General features: G+C 39.6%; 1 protein-coding gene across 1 annotated transcript in view; it reads right to left on the minus strand.

Annotated features, from left to right (window-relative positions):
* Positions 1 to 14,919: 14,919 nt before the first annotated feature.
* The window catches only part of si:dkey-1d7.3 (transmembrane protein 132C), a 30,678-nt gene continuing 27,499 nt past the window's right edge, over positions 14,920 to 18,098 (minus strand). The window contains exon 10 of the mRNA XM_046375972.1: positions 14,920 to 17,228. Within this exon, the coding sequence (XP_046231928.1) occupies positions 15,711 to 17,228 (1,518 nt within the window). The 3' untranslated portion in view covers positions 14,920 to 15,710. The remainder of the gene's footprint in view (positions 17,229 to 18,098) is intronic.

An 18,098-nucleotide genomic window follows, 5' to 3' on the forward strand; every position in this document is an offset into this window, starting at 1 on the left:
TATAAAGAACCAGCTGGTGGCAACTGAGAAGACATAACTTCAGTACACAAGGAAATTAAATAATATGGCCCCAATAAGAAACACAAGATCCGGTAATGTAAACTAAAATTCATTACTGTGAAATGTCAAGCATACTTAAAAGCTACATTGGTTCTAAAATCTCAGTTTTCGATTTTAAACTCCAATTCCTCACTTCTTCTGTAGTACTATTCTTCATGTATACAGTGTGTCAGTATGTGTGCAGTCCCTCATTTCTTATTTCAGCAGTGTCTGTACTCTCAGCAGGGCTCCTCAGCTTGGCTAGTGGAATTCACAGCCCTATACGAGCGGGTCGGAGATCTCAGCAGGACGTTTGAAGGCTGTGATGGAGGCTGAAGCCTGCATGATGCGGACCATGGGGCTTCCATGCACAAATACAGCCTCCATGGAGACGGGGTGCACATACGTGTTTGTTTCAACTTTGTGATTGTTCCTGTGTGGGGGGTCCAACTGTTTTCCATATAAAACTTGTAATACTCTGGTGGGTCCAATTGCCTTGCTGAGTGTCTGAGCATATCTCGGCAGAGGTCACTTTTTAGAGCCTTTCTTTATGCAAGTGATAAAAGAAAAATATGAATGAGCCCACCAAGAATATATCAATAGTAAACCTGACACTCACTACTCTTGGTGGGTGCCTCATATGTGCTGAGGTATATACAGAAATGATTACTGAATAGAACAGTTTTCAATTTTATTATCGTGCAACAAGAACAACATTGAACCAGATGACACACAATGAGTAGCTTGGTGTTTGAGTCTTTCATAACAGTTCCCGTTCAAATGCAAGGACAGCAGCAGTCTTCTGCTTTGTTCTAGAATTATGACTCAGTGGATGTATGCCTACCACAAAATGGCAACCCAGCAGTATTTCAAAATACTGACAACAGTCCAAAAGGTGTCTATGGCGAATAACTCCCTAAATCACCCTTTCAAAAATGTAAAGACATTATGTAAGTTGTGATGATGCTGAAGCTTGAATTTCCCTCGGGATCAATAATGTATCTATCTATCTAAGCTCTCTCACCAAAGCCATAAAGAAACATGTCAAATGGCGCTTTTAATCAGTCAGTTCTGTGAAGGACCAATAGGTCACAAGACTATAGAAATGAAAAAGGTTGACTGGAGTTTGCTGATGTATGCAAAGATCACATTACAGACATTTTCACATGTCATTGCAGAAAGAAGAACAGTTGTAATTTATGACAACAAAAACCATTGCGCTCCATTCACAGAAAGTGCCATATATTGTATTATATTTCGTAAAATATGCTGCTAGTAGACTTGTGATTGGTGTCAACCTGTGTTGACATATTATTAAGTTGAAAACCCAAACACAGTGATATCCTGGTTATGTTGAACTTACTTCTTGGTACAGGCCCCAAGTCTTCTTTTTTTCTTTTATTTTTTACCCTACTCTGAATAAAGGATACCACCTGTACAAGAAAACAAATAAAAAAGACAAAAAAACGATGCTTTGACGAAAAATACTATCACTAAAAATATTGTTTAAGCTTAAAATAGCCTGTAACTGAGAACTGTACAAAACCCACAAGAAACCCACAAAATTTATTTCGGACTTATTTCTGGTATTATTTCTGTATATTTCCTATATATTCTCTTTTCCGAAGTCGCGCCTACTTAATTTTTCAAGTTCGGTCCCATTTTTCCAATTGTGCAGCCAAAGGAGAAGCTGTTCAGTGTACAGTACAATCTGCATTGAGGAAACATGTTGTAACTGTTACACTGGTGGCTACTAAGCAACAAAGCCACTGCCAACATGTCTCTTTTGTTTCATAGTGGGTGGAAAGATAAATATATGCTTGTGCCACCCATTGAGAAGCCTATGTGTCCACTGAGCAGTAACACCGTTTCTGTGAGAAATAATTAAGTTACAACAAAGAAGATATTCAAGAAAGCTGGACTGGAGCTCTGAAAGGACACATAAGTAGTTATATAATTTCCTTGAAAGCTGTTCAGTTTTTCAAGAAAATGGATCTATACTGGAAAAAACATATTAGTAACAGTGTTTTTGCCACTGCAAACAAGATGACTTTACCACCTCCTTCATCAAAGACTACAAACAATAACAAACTTAATTTAGCTTCTGCTCGTTGTAGAATTGACAAGTCAAGCATGAAATGGTTTTGTATATTTTAGGACATTTGTTTCCATGAAAACACTGCCAACAAGTCTTACTCACTCCTGTGCTTCCACACAGGTGTGTTCAATTGCCAAAGTCAACACAGCAACTGAGTAAATGTCACAGGTGCGACAGGAGAGTAAGAGAGATGTCAATCAAGCAGAGCATGTACCTACCCACACACTCCCAAGAGGACATCTAATTAGGCAAAATGATTGAGAACAGCTATGTGGGTGTTCCACTGGTCTGTAGGGATTTTAATCGGAGTATTATACTGCATGATATGAGAATAAAAAGAAAGCTAATTCATGAAACTTGTGAAAGAGCAAGTAAACATGATGTTCACAATATTTCAACCATCATTGGAAGGTACAGAAAACTTTATTTGAAATTGTATTTCTTCCATAAGTACATGTAGGAATACATATGGGAATACATATACTTATGGAATACATGTTTGAGGTGTGACACACCTAGATCATTTGAAGTTACAAAAAATTGCTCTGACTTTTCTCATGCAAACCCAGAAAACAGGATAGTATGGTCGATTAGATCCAAATAAAATCAAGAAGACAGAAGAAATAACAAAGCAATGTGGTGTAGGATGCTGTGGCAATACGGACAAATGACACAGACATTTCTGTGTTTGACTGAGTCGAGTTTCCAACTGGAACTCAAAATATAACAAGGGGATGCAAAGTCATCAGAGATGGAGAAGTTAATAGCCCATTAGGTGCGTGTGTGTGTGTGTGTAGGTGCGTGCATGTGTGTGTGTGTGTGTGTGTGTGTGTGAGGTGGTGGTGGTGGGGGGGGGCATCAGTTCAGGGCACTTGAATAAAAACACATTAACAGTCAAGAGTGTAGAGCTGATTCCAAAATTGTATTGTAAGTGTATTGCATCCACTGTAAAATAAATTTCATTACACAAAACAAAAATACAATAATATGCACAACAACTGACAAATGGAAAACACCACTGGTATCATATTTTGGGAGACAGAAACTCTACAGAAAAGAGAGGGCTTAGATTTGACATTTATAAATTGATTCCACAGCCACTACAACTAGAAGAAAAAAGCTGTCAGGAGGTAATTTCAGTTCAGCTTCTGCTGTTTTCTGTAAGCTTGATATACACTCCTGCCTCGAGCAATAATATCATGAGGCTACTGTAACAAGCCTATTTAACAACATCCGTAGTGATGTAGGTCCATTAGTTAAACGTCTACATCATTGTCTCATTAATTAGTCCTATGTTGCAAAACTAGTCTGAGACCAAACTGTTTAAGTACATGGTGGTTGTGACAGTTTTACCCTTGTTAAAATTATCCTAGCATAAATAAATCGAGCCACGAAGGGGTTGACCATAATGTTAACACTAAGTTGGCAGTTGAGCTCAACTTATTCTGTAATATAAGTCACCTCAGAGCCCTTACATTGATAAGATGAAAGGGAAATGAAATTTTGAATAAAAAAGTTTGCTTGTAAATGTTAGACTCCATAGAAATAAACCTGCAGTTACCTCCACAACCTTTTCGTGATTCCCAACGTGATCTGTGCCAACAACTACAACTATAAGATTATTATCTTCAGCATTTAGTCAAAGATTGACCTCCCAGAGATGGCCCTCTTCTCAGGTGTATTTCACGTACCAAGCTCGGTAGAAGCTATACTTTGCTTCTTATTTGACATCTCAGAAGATGTGCTTTTCATTTCATTTCCCTGTGATGCAATCCTCTCAGATTCACCACCAGTTTTACGGCATGAATCGACCAAATGTACAAGTTTCACCTGTGATAGTCCTTGCAATGTTCACAGAATTGAACCAGAATTTGGAGTCACCTTCTCTCAACATAAGCAAGACTAATTCCCTGTTTCTTCCTGGTGACTTTTTAAAGGCCAGCATCTGATCTCAGAAATAAAGATGACAAAAAGTTAAGGAACTAAAAATGATGCAATTAACAGAATCTGATGACATTCAAGTTGCTGGCAAGACAAAATACATATTGTTCTATGTACCATTTGTACATAACATTGACTGTGTGAAACACTTTATTGTTGTGCTTCCAAAAATTGTATGAGAAATGAGAAATATAAAGAATTGTAAAGAAATTTCACAAGAAGAGACGCATGTAGGCATTTGGTTGATCCACATCATAAAATTTGGACAAACTTGGCTGGTACCAGTTTCAACTGAAGGCATAGTGTGAAATCAGCACTGCTGGTGCGACTTGAAGCCCACCTTATCCTTTGATATCTACATCCAATGTGCATTCAGCTTGGCTCATTTATCACAAAGATATGGTGAATTAGAGGGAATCTTTGCTGCAGAGAAATGGTGCAAAGACAGCAATTAAAAACTGGCATTTCCCATGTTCTCAACTGTTTGATCTCAATATGTGAACCTCCTATTTTCAGCAGAGGAAAAAGACAGAGCTGCCCACTGAAACAGGCAGTGTCGATACATGACTAAAGTCAGCATGCATTTTGACACCCATCACAAGACAACCTGCTCCCACTTTTCATGTTTCATTATGAATCCCAACAGATTAAAGAACATGCCGACACATCATATAAGCCTGTTAACTCTTAGACTGTTTCATAGCAAAACACTTGTATATCCTGAATACCATTTCTTCATGTAATTCTGTGCCAGTCAAGGTCTGTATCAACATATGTTGCAACTGAACAAAAGAAAGCTACTTAAATTCCAGTATCAGAAACTCACACAGCAATGATGCAGTCCCTCACATCATTTGATAATTCTATGGTTAATTCATTCATTCATTTCACTTCACATATTTTCAGCAATTATGAGGGATGCAGATTCAGCGGATGAACATTTAATTTGAATGAAGCTGTAAATTATGTGCTGAAAGCTTTTAAAACAAAACTGTTCCAACTAGTTAAAGTCATCACCTCATCAAAAATGAATCATACGATAAGGTCATCCCAACAGACATACACCGATGTCATCTTGGCTTCCTCTCCCAGTTTTGGTGAGGATGGCTGAGCATGACCAAAGATAAATTTAATTGTTTCTATTAATCATGGATCATTACAAATTTGCTATGTTCTACTAGCGTCAAATACCCACACGGTGAGAAAAATAAATCATGCACAAAAATCAAAAACTATGATGCATTAAGATAAATCCATAATTGTTGTATAGTCACATTTTAGCTCTCGGCATTGCAATTAAATCAAATCGAAAGGTGCTTAGAGATTACATTTGAATTTGTGAAGCTCTCAGCTGCTTTGGCATCCTCAAACATTAATCCCCATCATTCTCATCTTTACTTCACCAGACATTATCAAATATTTAAAAAGACCACACACCATTCAACCACACAGCCTACATTATGAAACTCATTAATGTGTGTATTTACTGTATGTGTGACAGACTTTGTGTGATAGACTGGTCATACTACTGCTACTTTCATTGCCATTTGACTGAATATACGAGGAGCAACGTCTGAGTCCTCTGGCCTCGGTCTCATCCTGTTCTGGTTTTAGTTAGGCTGCACCTAACTAGGTCTGAGACCTCATGAGACTTGTGAGAAATCAGACACATTACTGACTTCCACATCCTCACATCCAGACCATCTTTATAGACTTGTGTGAGTGGATGTGTATGTGAGAAGAGAACAAACGGTCAGAGATTCAACTTTTGGTGCAAGAGCAACAAGACACAGGGGACAGTGAAACAGAGAGAGCAGAGAGCAAATGAATTTGATGACTTCTTGCTCTGCAACCGAATAAACCTGAAACAGAGGCGAATAAAAGCAATTACTCAGGACCAATTTAACCACTACAGGGGCCTGAGGCAAGCAATACAAACAACTTAGGGAGCCAGTAGGCATTAGAGATGTAGACTTATGAATAAATGATCCTCAGATCCCCAATTTGACATCACAAAGATACACACTGGGCCCACCATCAAAGGCCCTCCATCTCTGCCAGTGAGTTGTCACTGCAGAGGTAATAACTTTCTGTTTCTCTCTCTACATCCCTCCCTCTCTATTCCCCTCTCTCGTTTCATTTTTCATGCAACACAATGTAATTACATCTCTCTGCCACTGAATCAAGGGCAACAACGTTTGATACTGACACACCCAGCCCACAGACGTCCTGTGGGTGTCAAGACATCAGACGACTGTGGAAGTCAGCCACCTGCTGGGTGCACCCCCGCATGTCGCTTCTTGATCGGCAAAACCAATCCTGCACGATTGCAGATATGTGGTAATACTGACAATCAAAGTCCCATGTCCCAAAAATGATGCAGTCTTCCTTGTGATCTAAAATCTGTCTCGTAGACAGCACACCCATCAATTCTGGTGACGAGTGCACTGACGCAGATACTGCCAGATGGAAGCCTGAGGTGAACATGTGGGCTTCTAAATAGACTCTTCTTCTGAAGAGTTTGTCTTTGTCTAACTGGTTGAATTTTACAACTTTGTGATTTAACAAGTGAAAGATCTCAAAAGTAGCTTTTGATAGCTTCGGTGTTGGCTACAATGTTAACTACTGTGCTTTAAACTTAACATCTGCTTCTGAGCTATCAGTCATTGGTTTGTAGAATTCCCCCGTAAAGGCCAATAGTTGTGCCTGCCCAAGTTACACTGGTTTAGTTCTTGGTCTCATGTGGTCATATTTATTTACTTTGTCACTACCATCTTTGTGGTCTTGTCTTGTCTAGCTAACACTAAACTAACTGAACTTTATCATCAAATTTCTTGTTACTGTCTAATATTATTACCCCCTGATTTCTGGAGCAAAGAAATGCATTATACAGATACCTGCCTGCACAATCAGTATTAGTTAAACTCTCTTGTTCTGTTGTAGCAATTGTGAATTTAATCAGCTTGACAACATTAAACAGGGAGTTTTGGTATAAAGAGGACATATCTTACACGCCAAAATGTCACAATATGCTGATGATACATATAAATACATACACCAATAAGCCTTATAAAAACCTTTTTTACAGAGATCCTTGGAATTTGGTTATTAAATTGTGACAAGATAATGTCTGTTTTATATCTGTGATAAGATTGGATGTAATATAGCCATATTGCAGCTCTTATGTATTGGTAGGGCGCTAATAGCTTTGAGGTTTGATCCCATGCACTAAGGCAATAATGGTTATATTCATGTACAGAATATAATTTAGTATAGATGTGAGGTTAAAATACTTTATATTTAAAGAAAGATGTTATTAAGTCATCAAAAAGTAGCATGTTATTCACAGCTCTTGTCCACACTTTGTGTGAATGATTTGACACTGGAACACTCCAGGTCACTGACTTTGGTGTAAAATAGACCCACACAGATCAGTCCACTGTTTTGAAATGAAAATTTAACACAAATCCTGACTGTAATCTTCGTTGCTGCGGTTGCTGAATGTCTACATTACCCACAAGACATTAAAATGAGGTATGATTGACTAAATGATTATTTAGGTAGTAAAAAGGCTGTCGTGTGTCTGAGTCTGGAGGACGGATTCCTCTCATCATGTACTGTGCAGGTATGTGTGTTCATGTATGTAATTTTGATGAGAAATTTGATGCATCAGTCAGCACAGGATGAATCTGCTTTCAAAATGAGGCAAAATAAATTGTCATTGTCACTTCAAAGTCTCCCCGTCTCCCTACAGCAAATAATCAGCATGAACTCAGCTGATGGAGCTCCACACTACAGATGTGGTCTGGCACTCGCCGCCTTTGCCTCACACAGCTGCAAACCTCAATGCAGCGGAAAAATGAATCAAGACAACTGCTGCGGTAAACAGACTACTGCTGAATAAGTACTATCCAAACAGAATCGCCTTTTCTGCTTGGCCTGAATAAGAGTTTAGCACCATAGCACAATTAACATAGTGGCCTGCAGCTGAATGTGGGAGAATGTAAGAGACCAAGATAAAGCAAGAGAGAAGGAAAGACAAAGCAGCAATAAACCTACAAATCAACTTTATGTATTCATGCCTCGTGGTTAGTGGTGCAGAACAAGTACAGATGCATAATGCTTAAATATGAATAAAATATGTTCCCAGGATTCAGCAAAAAAGGTCATTTCAGTCAGACACCTTACACGAAACAGATGTCTTATGTGAAAACACAAACACAATAGAGAAATGATTTGGCATCTGGGCTCTGACCTCATCACCAACCACAAGTATGCAACAAGCTCAGAACAATCATAAACCTTCTCCCCAAAACTAGATTAGTTACAGAGCCTGACACAAGCTTTCATCTACCACAGTATCTGAGACCAACTGCTGTGTGCCAACTCACCTGCCAGGCACCTCGGACCACATGGAGAGCATCCTGTCTAGTGACGTGAGATGGATGAATCTAAACCCAGCAATGCACCTCCACTGCAGCAGCAGATATCAGCTATGCAGAAGAAAATGATTAAAAGCAAATTAAAATGACGAAAGCATGACTATCTCTAAATAGGGCAAACCATTAAAAAAAAAAAAAATGTTGTCCAACAAATCTGTTGTTTGAGTTAAAATATATCTTTGTAGCTGTATGTCAGAGAAGAACCATGATAAGATTCACAAGAAACCTTAAGTACAGGAACACAATTGGCTACGTGAAGACATGTTTACATCCCTGTAGAAAACATACAGTATTATTCTTTAACAAAAACCCCACAACAAAAGAAAAAACCAATTGGTAAACATACCATAAAACCAGGACAACACACAATGACACTCAACTGATACAAACCAAAGACATCGCAACACACCTGCCAAATGAAAATCTAGGAAAAATCAGCTAAAGCACCAAGAATAGGATTCATAACTAGTTACCAATACCAATGCAAATACTGCACGAGTGGATTAGTGACGAATGAGTAGCAGAATGAAAAACTAGCAGCCAAATGACACAAGACATGGAGATGTTGGACCTCCTTGTTAATCCTACATGTAGCATTCAATCAGCAATCATTTTTTTTTTATATATATATAATTAGCAGATTGAACAATAATTAAATAATCATTACTAGTAACCCTACTATGTGCAAGAGTTTGTTTTTACCCCACAATAACCCATTAACACAAAAATAACCACTTACAGTCAGATTTGGATTTCAGGCCTGGCCTAAATTTAAAATAAAAGCACCAGTCATTGTTGCAGTCAAAGTTTGGAGTTTCAATTTAGTTAGTTCCTATTTTATTTTGTAGTTTTCTATTCCTGTATCTTCTTTTCCTTTACAATTCCTGCCTTTGTCTTTTCCCTCTCCTTTTGTATTAGTCTGATTAGGCTCACCTGTGCCTCGTTTGTTTTCCCTCCCTAGTGTATGTAGTCTTTGTGCTCCCTCCTGCTTCAGTTTGTCAGTTCATCTGTCTGTTCTTTCATTTTGCTTTTTGTGTGTCTCCTTGTGTTCCTGGTTTTCTTTGGTTTCCCATTTGGACACATTTCTTTTCCTCTTTTTTCGAATTGCCATATTTGGATGATTTTTTTTGTTTGGATTTGGCCCTTTATTCCTGGGTTTCCTTTGTGTTGCCCTGCCTGTCTGGCAACCTGTCCAAGGTGTGCACCACCAAACAAACTCTTTGTCAGTCAAGACAAACAATGCAATCCACTTCAATTCCAACAGAACTGTCAAACAACCAACACTCTGGGTCTCCATGTTCTGTAAGGATCTGGTTTTGTGTAATATATATACATATATATATATCTCCAGTCTAATTATTGAGTCGGAGATCTGTGGCAGTTCCGCAAACATTTCTTGAAATAAACCTGTCACAATAAACTGTCAATTCCAAAACAGACTGAATAAACATGACATTTTGAAAGGTGACAAATTCAGGAAAAGGCTGTAATAAATGAAGAGAGAAACACAGCGAATACACGATTCTATTAAAAGCACAAGGTAGTTGCATGGTTTTGTGGCTAAAAGCACAAGATAGTTGCACGGTTTTGTGGGTATGAATTATATACTATGGCCTTCACAGTCACCAGATTTCAGCCCATTACACACCAACAGTATGTCTGACAGACAGCATTGTGCACCACTCACCAAAATGCCAAAGGAGAGAATATCTTCAGAAATAATTATGTTCATCTGCAGTTCCGGGGACTTATAGGATCTATGCCAAAGAGCTCGAAGTTTTCCCAACACCTTTATGAAGACATCATTTTACTTTAATTTGTTACCTATCTGTTTATAATGTCATACTTTTAAGTTTATTTTGTTTAAAATTTCATTCTAACCTGTATGTAAATTCAGTTTAAAATAAGAAAATAATAAAAAAAAGAACTGGAACTGAGGTTCCATTAAAGATTCAAAGGGGACTGAATCCTAATTCCTGTTGCTCCTGTAGTTTCACCTTGTGTCTGACAGTGAGATATTCTGCAGACAGAGGAAAACTCAGCATCAGCAAAAAAACTAGAGGGGAAGCAAATATCAAGAGGATACAGTCAGAGTGGCAGGTGTGAGGGAAGTAAAGAGAGTGAGGAAAAATAGCAAGACAGGCAGTCTTTGTTTAAGGGCTGTAGGCAAGATGAATGCAGCATGTGTATAAAGCGTGAAGCAAGTGAGGAATCAAGCAGAGGAGAAGGAGGCAGGGAGGCAAAGAGCAAATGGGGGGAGGTAATGATGGTTGTCGAGGATGTAGAGAACTACCCACTGCATCTAAGATAGGAACACAGTCCCCAAACAAATGGGCACCCTGTTGATGAAACACTGATGGTTATTGTTTACTGTTGCTTCAAAATGTTTGTCAGCTAAATGTTTGTGAGCTTCAAAAAACTTTACCACAGCAACCTTGCAACCTGTCACACGTTGTGCTTTATTTCTGCTGCATCTGACAGACCTTTCTTACCTCCAACCCTCCTTTACCTTCACACCAACACAGCCACGCACAGTCCCGCACTTTCTGTGTGTATATATATTTGTGTGTATATTTCTCTCTTTCTCTCTCATACGCACACACACACACACACACACACACACACATGCACACACGCTGCTCTTCAGATCTGAAATGAGGTGGGAAAGTAACTGCGAAGCCAGACGGGTGCCCGCAGCTATCTCAAGGATGAATACAACTATTCCATTACAAACACCTTTAATGTCGCCACGGTACGTCTGAGTTCCTATGCGGTCCCATCGTCTCGTATTTTTGAAGGTACCAACCCCATTATTTCTCGTGGCAACTTTGCAGCATCCGACTCATAAAAACGGACAAACAGCAATCAACCAATGTGTTTTCCTAATGAGAGGGCATAAAAAAAGTCTTTCATGGCTTTTCCAAACCGGGTTTAGCTGCATGCAGCACATTAACAACCTTGGAAAATAAATTCAGATTACTGAAGCAAGGTACTGGAGGTGAAAGAACCTAACTCGGCTGTGATGTGCGAAAGACTTGTGACATCTCTGGTGGTAAAATTACGATAAATGCAACAACCCTCATTCTTGTTTACTATTTTAATCCGCCCATCACAGTTGTGTAATCTAATGTGAACTTGGTGGTAGATTTTATTATTATTCTGATGATATTCCTTGAAAACCTTTGATTTTCCTAAACACTCTCAGTCAGTCTACTGACTACGTTGTATATGCAACATCATACAAAATAAATGAAATAATAAAATAATACCTTTTCTTAATATGTCCAATAATAATTTATTTTGTCCAAGACAATTTATTGTACATTGTCTCTTTTTAAACATTTGCAAACTTTTTCATTCACTCTCGTAATAAATACACGTACAACAACAGATAACAATTTCCTCTGAGCTCTGAGCACTGCTTTTAAACTATCCCCATGCACAAGGACAGCGGTGTCCGCAAAAAAAATGTTGCAGGTCATTGGATGCTTTCATTTATATGGTTAAAAGGTAGACCAAAGAACTACCAGCCTTGAAGCCTGTTCAGTGTTGTTTGCTTTAACACACCTCACTCTTTCACTGAACATAGTCCTGATCCTTTGTCAGAATATAAACATGGGAGCAGACAACTGTTGGCTTTCCTGATTTTGAACAGGAAGTTTTTGGCCAGTGCCAGTTTTAGAGTATGCCCTTGCAGTTGTATACCTTTTATCCTGTCATTCTATTCTGACACACTAATATATCAGCAGGCAATTTATTTATATTTGGCAGTGTAGAAGTTATTTATATTTTATATTTAAAAACTACTGCTTCACTGAATCATTTGTCAGCCATAATGTATTAATTTTTACAGAGCTACTGTCTAGTAATTTCAATTTTAGATCAATGCTAAATTGTTTTATTATTGTATGCAAAATGTGACTTTGGTTAACCCCTGACTTTTACACTACATCTACCAGCAAAGTTTTCACTCTTTTGGTGAAACCAGTGGTAAGATGTAATCGGATCTTTTACTTAAGAAAAAGTAGTAGTACCACAGTGTAGAAACACTTTGTTACAAGGAAGAATCCTGTATTAAAAAATCACACTGAAAGTACTAGCATCAAAATGTAGAAAGTACTTATTTTGCAGAAGGCCCATTTTAGAATCACTTATATGACTGGACTGTAATTATTGATGCAACAATGTGTTCATCACTTAAATGTTGTTAGTTAATTTATGGGTTCTCTTGATCTGTAAAGTAACTTGTACAGTGTTTGCCTCTTGAGACATAGAAATATATATATATATATATATATAAAAAGTAACGTGTTGTAAACTGCCTCCTCACTCAAATAAACAAAAAAGATAAAAAACTATTCATATCTATTCATTTGCCTGCTGACACTTCTTTGCTTGGATGGGATTCCTCTTTTGTCAGTTATGGTTCTGACAAAGGTGTTTTCTTCTATCTGTCTCATTAACACAAAGAACTTCTGCTTTTTGTCCTCTTCTTTGTAAAAGCCGGTGACATTATCTTATGATGCACACTGAGCACTGACACTGTGCTGACAAGCAATGACAGCGATGAGGGTAGTGGGGAAGCACGAGGTACTTTGTCTTAATGAGCTGCCATACCTTCTGAGTTCCCCTCCACCTGTGATATCAGAGTAATGTCTCTCATCTCCTGATTCATCTTAGTTCTGACATCTGCATGCACTGTTTTTTTTTTTTTTTGTTTTTGTTTTTGGCTGTCCTTGTCAGCCTATTTTAGATTCTCTTTTAAAAATCAGTATTTTTTTTTAGATCCAGTCAGTAACAAAGACCACACAAAAGCTGTGTAGAATATTGACTGCAGTCCATTATCACCAGTGAGTTTTTCCATTTGCAGCTCTACCTTCCCACAAACACCTGCCTCCATCTGTGACCATGTGTCCAACCTGTGGGAAAACAGCCTTGTGAAAAAAGTGACCTTGTCTCTTCAGGCCTATTATCAGTAGTGTGTGCCATGGAGAGGGTCCACTAATGCACACTAATCCTCCAACACAATGACCCCAATCCCTTAAATCTGTCAATAGGGAAGCTGATGCTCCAGATTAGAGATTCTGCTGTAATGATACCAAGGTTTTCTACTTCTGCCTTGTTTACAAGACAAACTGACACCATTTAGAATTTAAATACTTCATAATATGCAAATTAGCCCTGACTGTTGTGTCTACGGATTCAAAGCTTTATTGCCAAAATATTGTTACTGGAAGTATATTTTATTATGCTCTTTCCCAAACCACTCAAGTCAAACTCCTATTGCTGCCAGAGCTCACATGACAAATTTGATCATCTGAATTTCCAGCCCAGAACTGTCAAGACAAATGCTTCATATACAGCATTTGAAAGGTGTTCAGTTTATATGTGGGAACATGAGAGAAAGAAATATCTGAGGAGTCAAAATGGCTCAGGATTCGAGTAGAAAAGCACAAAGAGACATTTTGTGACTCCATTGTTTTCATACAAACTGTGCAGCTTTTATTTCTTAATCATCACTGTGTCAGAACTTTTGAGTTCGGAATTCTGTGTCCTATATGATAGAGCAGGTCCGCAATCAAAGATGCTGGGCCACGATGCACCGCAGAGACAGCTTTGAATCACTGCTTATCTCCAAGGGGAGTTTGTTTACTTTTCCTGCTGCTGCTGGACAGATAAATCGACTGGAAAGGGGAGAGAGTTTGTACACATACAAAACATTGGGCCTGTAGGTACAGAATTTGGAAGAAAGTTATTAAAACTGCTTTTATCACCACTCTAAATCCACCCGATGCTGTCGTGCAGCAGGAAGCGACGTTGCTTGCTGTCATACCCACAGCCACCAATTCCTGAGGTGCAGGGCATCAGATTATCTGGGCTTCTTTAAACTGAGGATGCTGTTTATGCATCACAGCTCCTAGAATGTAATTTTGAGAAGTATGGCTGAGGTAACCTCAGAGACAAAGGAAGAAGGATGGAGAAAAAGAGACAAATGAGCCACGAGTTATCATATGAAAGCCTCCAGCATTGATAAAATATCCGTAATTCTTTGGAGACACTGTCACAATACACAAAATAGGAATCACTTTCTCCTGCCCCATTGCTCTTTTACTCTCTGTGTAACTGTTATTTTGTGCAGCAGCACAGAATCCCAAAATTGGCAGGGACATCAAATACGCTGCTGTCAGGATGACATTTTGCTGAATGACATCACCCTTAAATCACATTTAATAGTGATTAAACATAATTAAATACCACTGATTCATAAAAGAGCTTTAGCCTATGATCCAAAGCATTCGGCATGCTTTCCTATAAATGATACTTTACTATTTTAAAGCCTGTTAAAAAAATGATTGAATTAAATTAAATTTCCACTATAACAAATGTCTCACTTTGCTTGTTTATTGATAGGATCTCATAGGAAATACACATCACATTTGGGTTTAAAAAAGAACAGGATGTTACATAGAAAAGGCATCATTTTTCCTTCACACATGATAAATCTTAGAGTTGAATATGTATTGCTCTGTGTCAAGGGACCAAGATTAGACATTTTTACAAATTGTAGAACCAGACCCACGAGAGGAGCCTGAAGCCCAGGGTAACTTTGTTAAGAATTCAGAAACAATGTCCACTTCCAATTCTGCACAAGTTGCATTTGCATAGCACGCATTAGATTTGAATAAATAACACTACAGTGACAGATTGCTCAGAATAAGTTGATAAATGTTGCATATTCTCTAACAAACTGCACAGACTCTTCAGGTATTCACCAGAGGAATCCTAGAAAAAAGTACAAAAGGCTGGAAAAGAATAGAATTACTTACAAGAAATAATCCCTCCCCTACTGCATTTACCCTGACAACTAGCAACATCTGGAGCCATTTCTACAGGGGCAAGAGAACTGTACAGAAGAACAAGGAGGTCCAGAGAAAAATCCATTGCTTTTGAGTTGTTAATGTAGAAATAAGTAATAGTATAGATATATGTATATTTACAACATCTCTTATGCTGGTCTTCGTGGTTACACATCTCCCAAAGTGATTTATGTTTTATCAAAAAAACAAAAATTAGCTTCTTTTCTTATACACATTCCACACAAGACCTTGCTGTGTATGTACGCTTTTTTGTTCTCGCTCTCACATACATTCGCCCATACTCATACACCCACAGAGACATGCCCCACAAACTCACTGGGGCTCTCCTAGAGGTTTGACCACAGGCCACGGCATATCAGGTAAAGGCGTCTGTGGCTCGGCAGGGACCTGGTGTTGCTGTGTTTGCTGGTTGGCCCAGTTTAAGTCCACACCATTCTTCTTAAGTGCAGCCAAGTGCTTGATATCCAGTGTGGTGAAGGTGGTGAACTGGACCTGGTTCCGCTTACTTGTGGGGGAATGAAGTGGCTCGTTGTGATGTGGCCTGGCCAGCAAGGTGGCTGAACGGTTCGCCATGGGGTCAATTGCCTTTTTCTGCAACTGCTGCTGCTGGGAGCTGGTCCTGCTGCGGCCCAGGGTGGCAGTTCTTTCGGGAACAGCAGGGGCACTCACAGTGGGCAGGGTAGTGCTCTCCAGGCTGTGGTGGCCAATGGAGTCCATGGATTGACGGGCCTCCAGAGGGCGATGAGCCTCACGTTTTAGTGTGGACACTTGAGCTGGGGCACCCGGGGCTGGAGTGCTATGACTGTTGCTCCCCAGCCACACCCAGTCATGCTTGTGATCCTTCTGATCCCCGCTGGGTGCTGGGCCTGCCTGTACGGGGGTCTTGTGATTCCGGAAACAGAGGTTATAAGAAGCACAGTTAAGCAAAAAGGCTAAGATAGCTACACAGGAGACCCCCACCAAGGCATACATGCCAATTTCCAAGTCTGACATGGCTCTAAATGTCCTAATGAGATCGCTCTCGATTACTTTTGGAGTTTTAAATTTTGGAGACTCTTTCTTGGGATTTGCTTCTGCTTTAGGAATTTCTTTGACAGGGGGTGAAATGGGATTATCAATTATGTTCCCATAGCTTCTTTTCTGCCCTTCTCCTTTGCTAACTAAACCCACTGTTGCATCAATAGGTCTTGCAGTGCTCAGTGGTGCGTTTAAGCTTGGTTTGTTCGTAGTTGTAGTGGCAGTGGAGGACATTACTGCATTTGTGATACCTCTTGCAGCTCTGGTTGTAGTTCCAATCCACACAACATGTGGCTGCGCATATCGTGTTGAAAATGTGGTTGAGGTGGTAGTTTCTGCAAGGATGGACTCTCGCTGATCAGGTACTGTGCTTCTAAACAACCATTTATCCATATCTGTGACAGCACGCTGTGATGTTACTGTTGTTTTAAGCTCACCTGCGACTTCTGATGCACCGCTGTCAGCATCTTTATTTTCATCACTGTCAGCTACACCACCACCACCACCACTTCCTGCTACAACTCTGCTGCTACTCTGTAAGTTGAGCCTGAGGAGTCCCGTGCCCACTGCCAACTTGCTCTTCCTCTTTGACTTCTGGCATTCCTCGCAGATCCTCAGCTCCACTCTCACTAGTGCCCCCCGGCCCTCACCTTCACCTTCAGCTACCATAAATGTGAACTGTGGGGTGCGGCGCACTGTGGCTACCCCCTCATCAGGTGTAGAGACTGTCAGGGAGTAGATACTGCGGTCAAACAGCTCCAGCGGAGTGACTGCGCCATCGCTGAACTGAACCCAGCAGCTGACCACTGCTTCCTGAAAGAAAGAAAGAAAGAAAGAGCAGACTATAATAGCTGTGCAATGCAGTGCTCATATGTGGAATAGTATGTCGGAACACATTAAGCAAATCCATATTCCTCCTTGCTGTCAATGAAAGCTACATTCTCATGATTGCTAATAACACTAAATTGTCCTGGTTAAACTCATTACTGATTACACTCAGTAGGGTGCTATGTATAATGGATTATAGTCCTATGAAGTCATAGAATTAACTATAATTGAACCAAAGTTGATAAAGAAGTTCTTCAACAAGAACAAAAGCAAGCAGCGACAAGGGTCATGTTAAGAGTGGAGTCAGAGCCAATCCAATCACATTAATACAAAATGACCTATTTCCTGTAGCTAATATGAGCCAGTGGGTCGCCACAGACCTAACCTATATTTTGGATTTGAATACGTTATGAATAGCCCTGAGCACATCACCAGCTTGCCATCACAGACACAATTGGCTGTTCATCTGCACTGGCATAGTTCTAATAGCTTGTTATTGACAGGGGCAGACCAGCCACAGTAACAGTATCCTGTAGGTAAAGTGAGCTGTCTTTCCAACAGCTATGGACCACCTAATTGCTGCCCCATGCCTGTGCTGGGGAGCTGCTTTAAAATGGGCAAGCTGCCATGGCTAAATGGTGTGAGTGAGCTTTTAAAATGATCATCTGTGCACCCTGTCTGCCTCTTCTGCTCTCTCACACAGCATGGTAACCGCAGATGATGGTCGGGGCTGTGAACGCAATGAGTTCACATTCAGAGAGGCAAAGAGAAAACACAAATATTATTACACCCTTAAGGTCAATGTCGCATAAATCTGCTCTATTGTGGCAATTCTTATAATTCAAATCCTCCCTG

Source organism: Scatophagus argus, chromosome 20 (genome assembly GCF_020382885.2).
Source record: "Scatophagus argus isolate fScaArg1 chromosome 20, fScaArg1.pri, whole genome shotgun sequence".
Lineage (NCBI taxonomy): Eukaryota > Metazoa > Chordata > Actinopteri > Scatophagidae > Scatophagus > Scatophagus argus.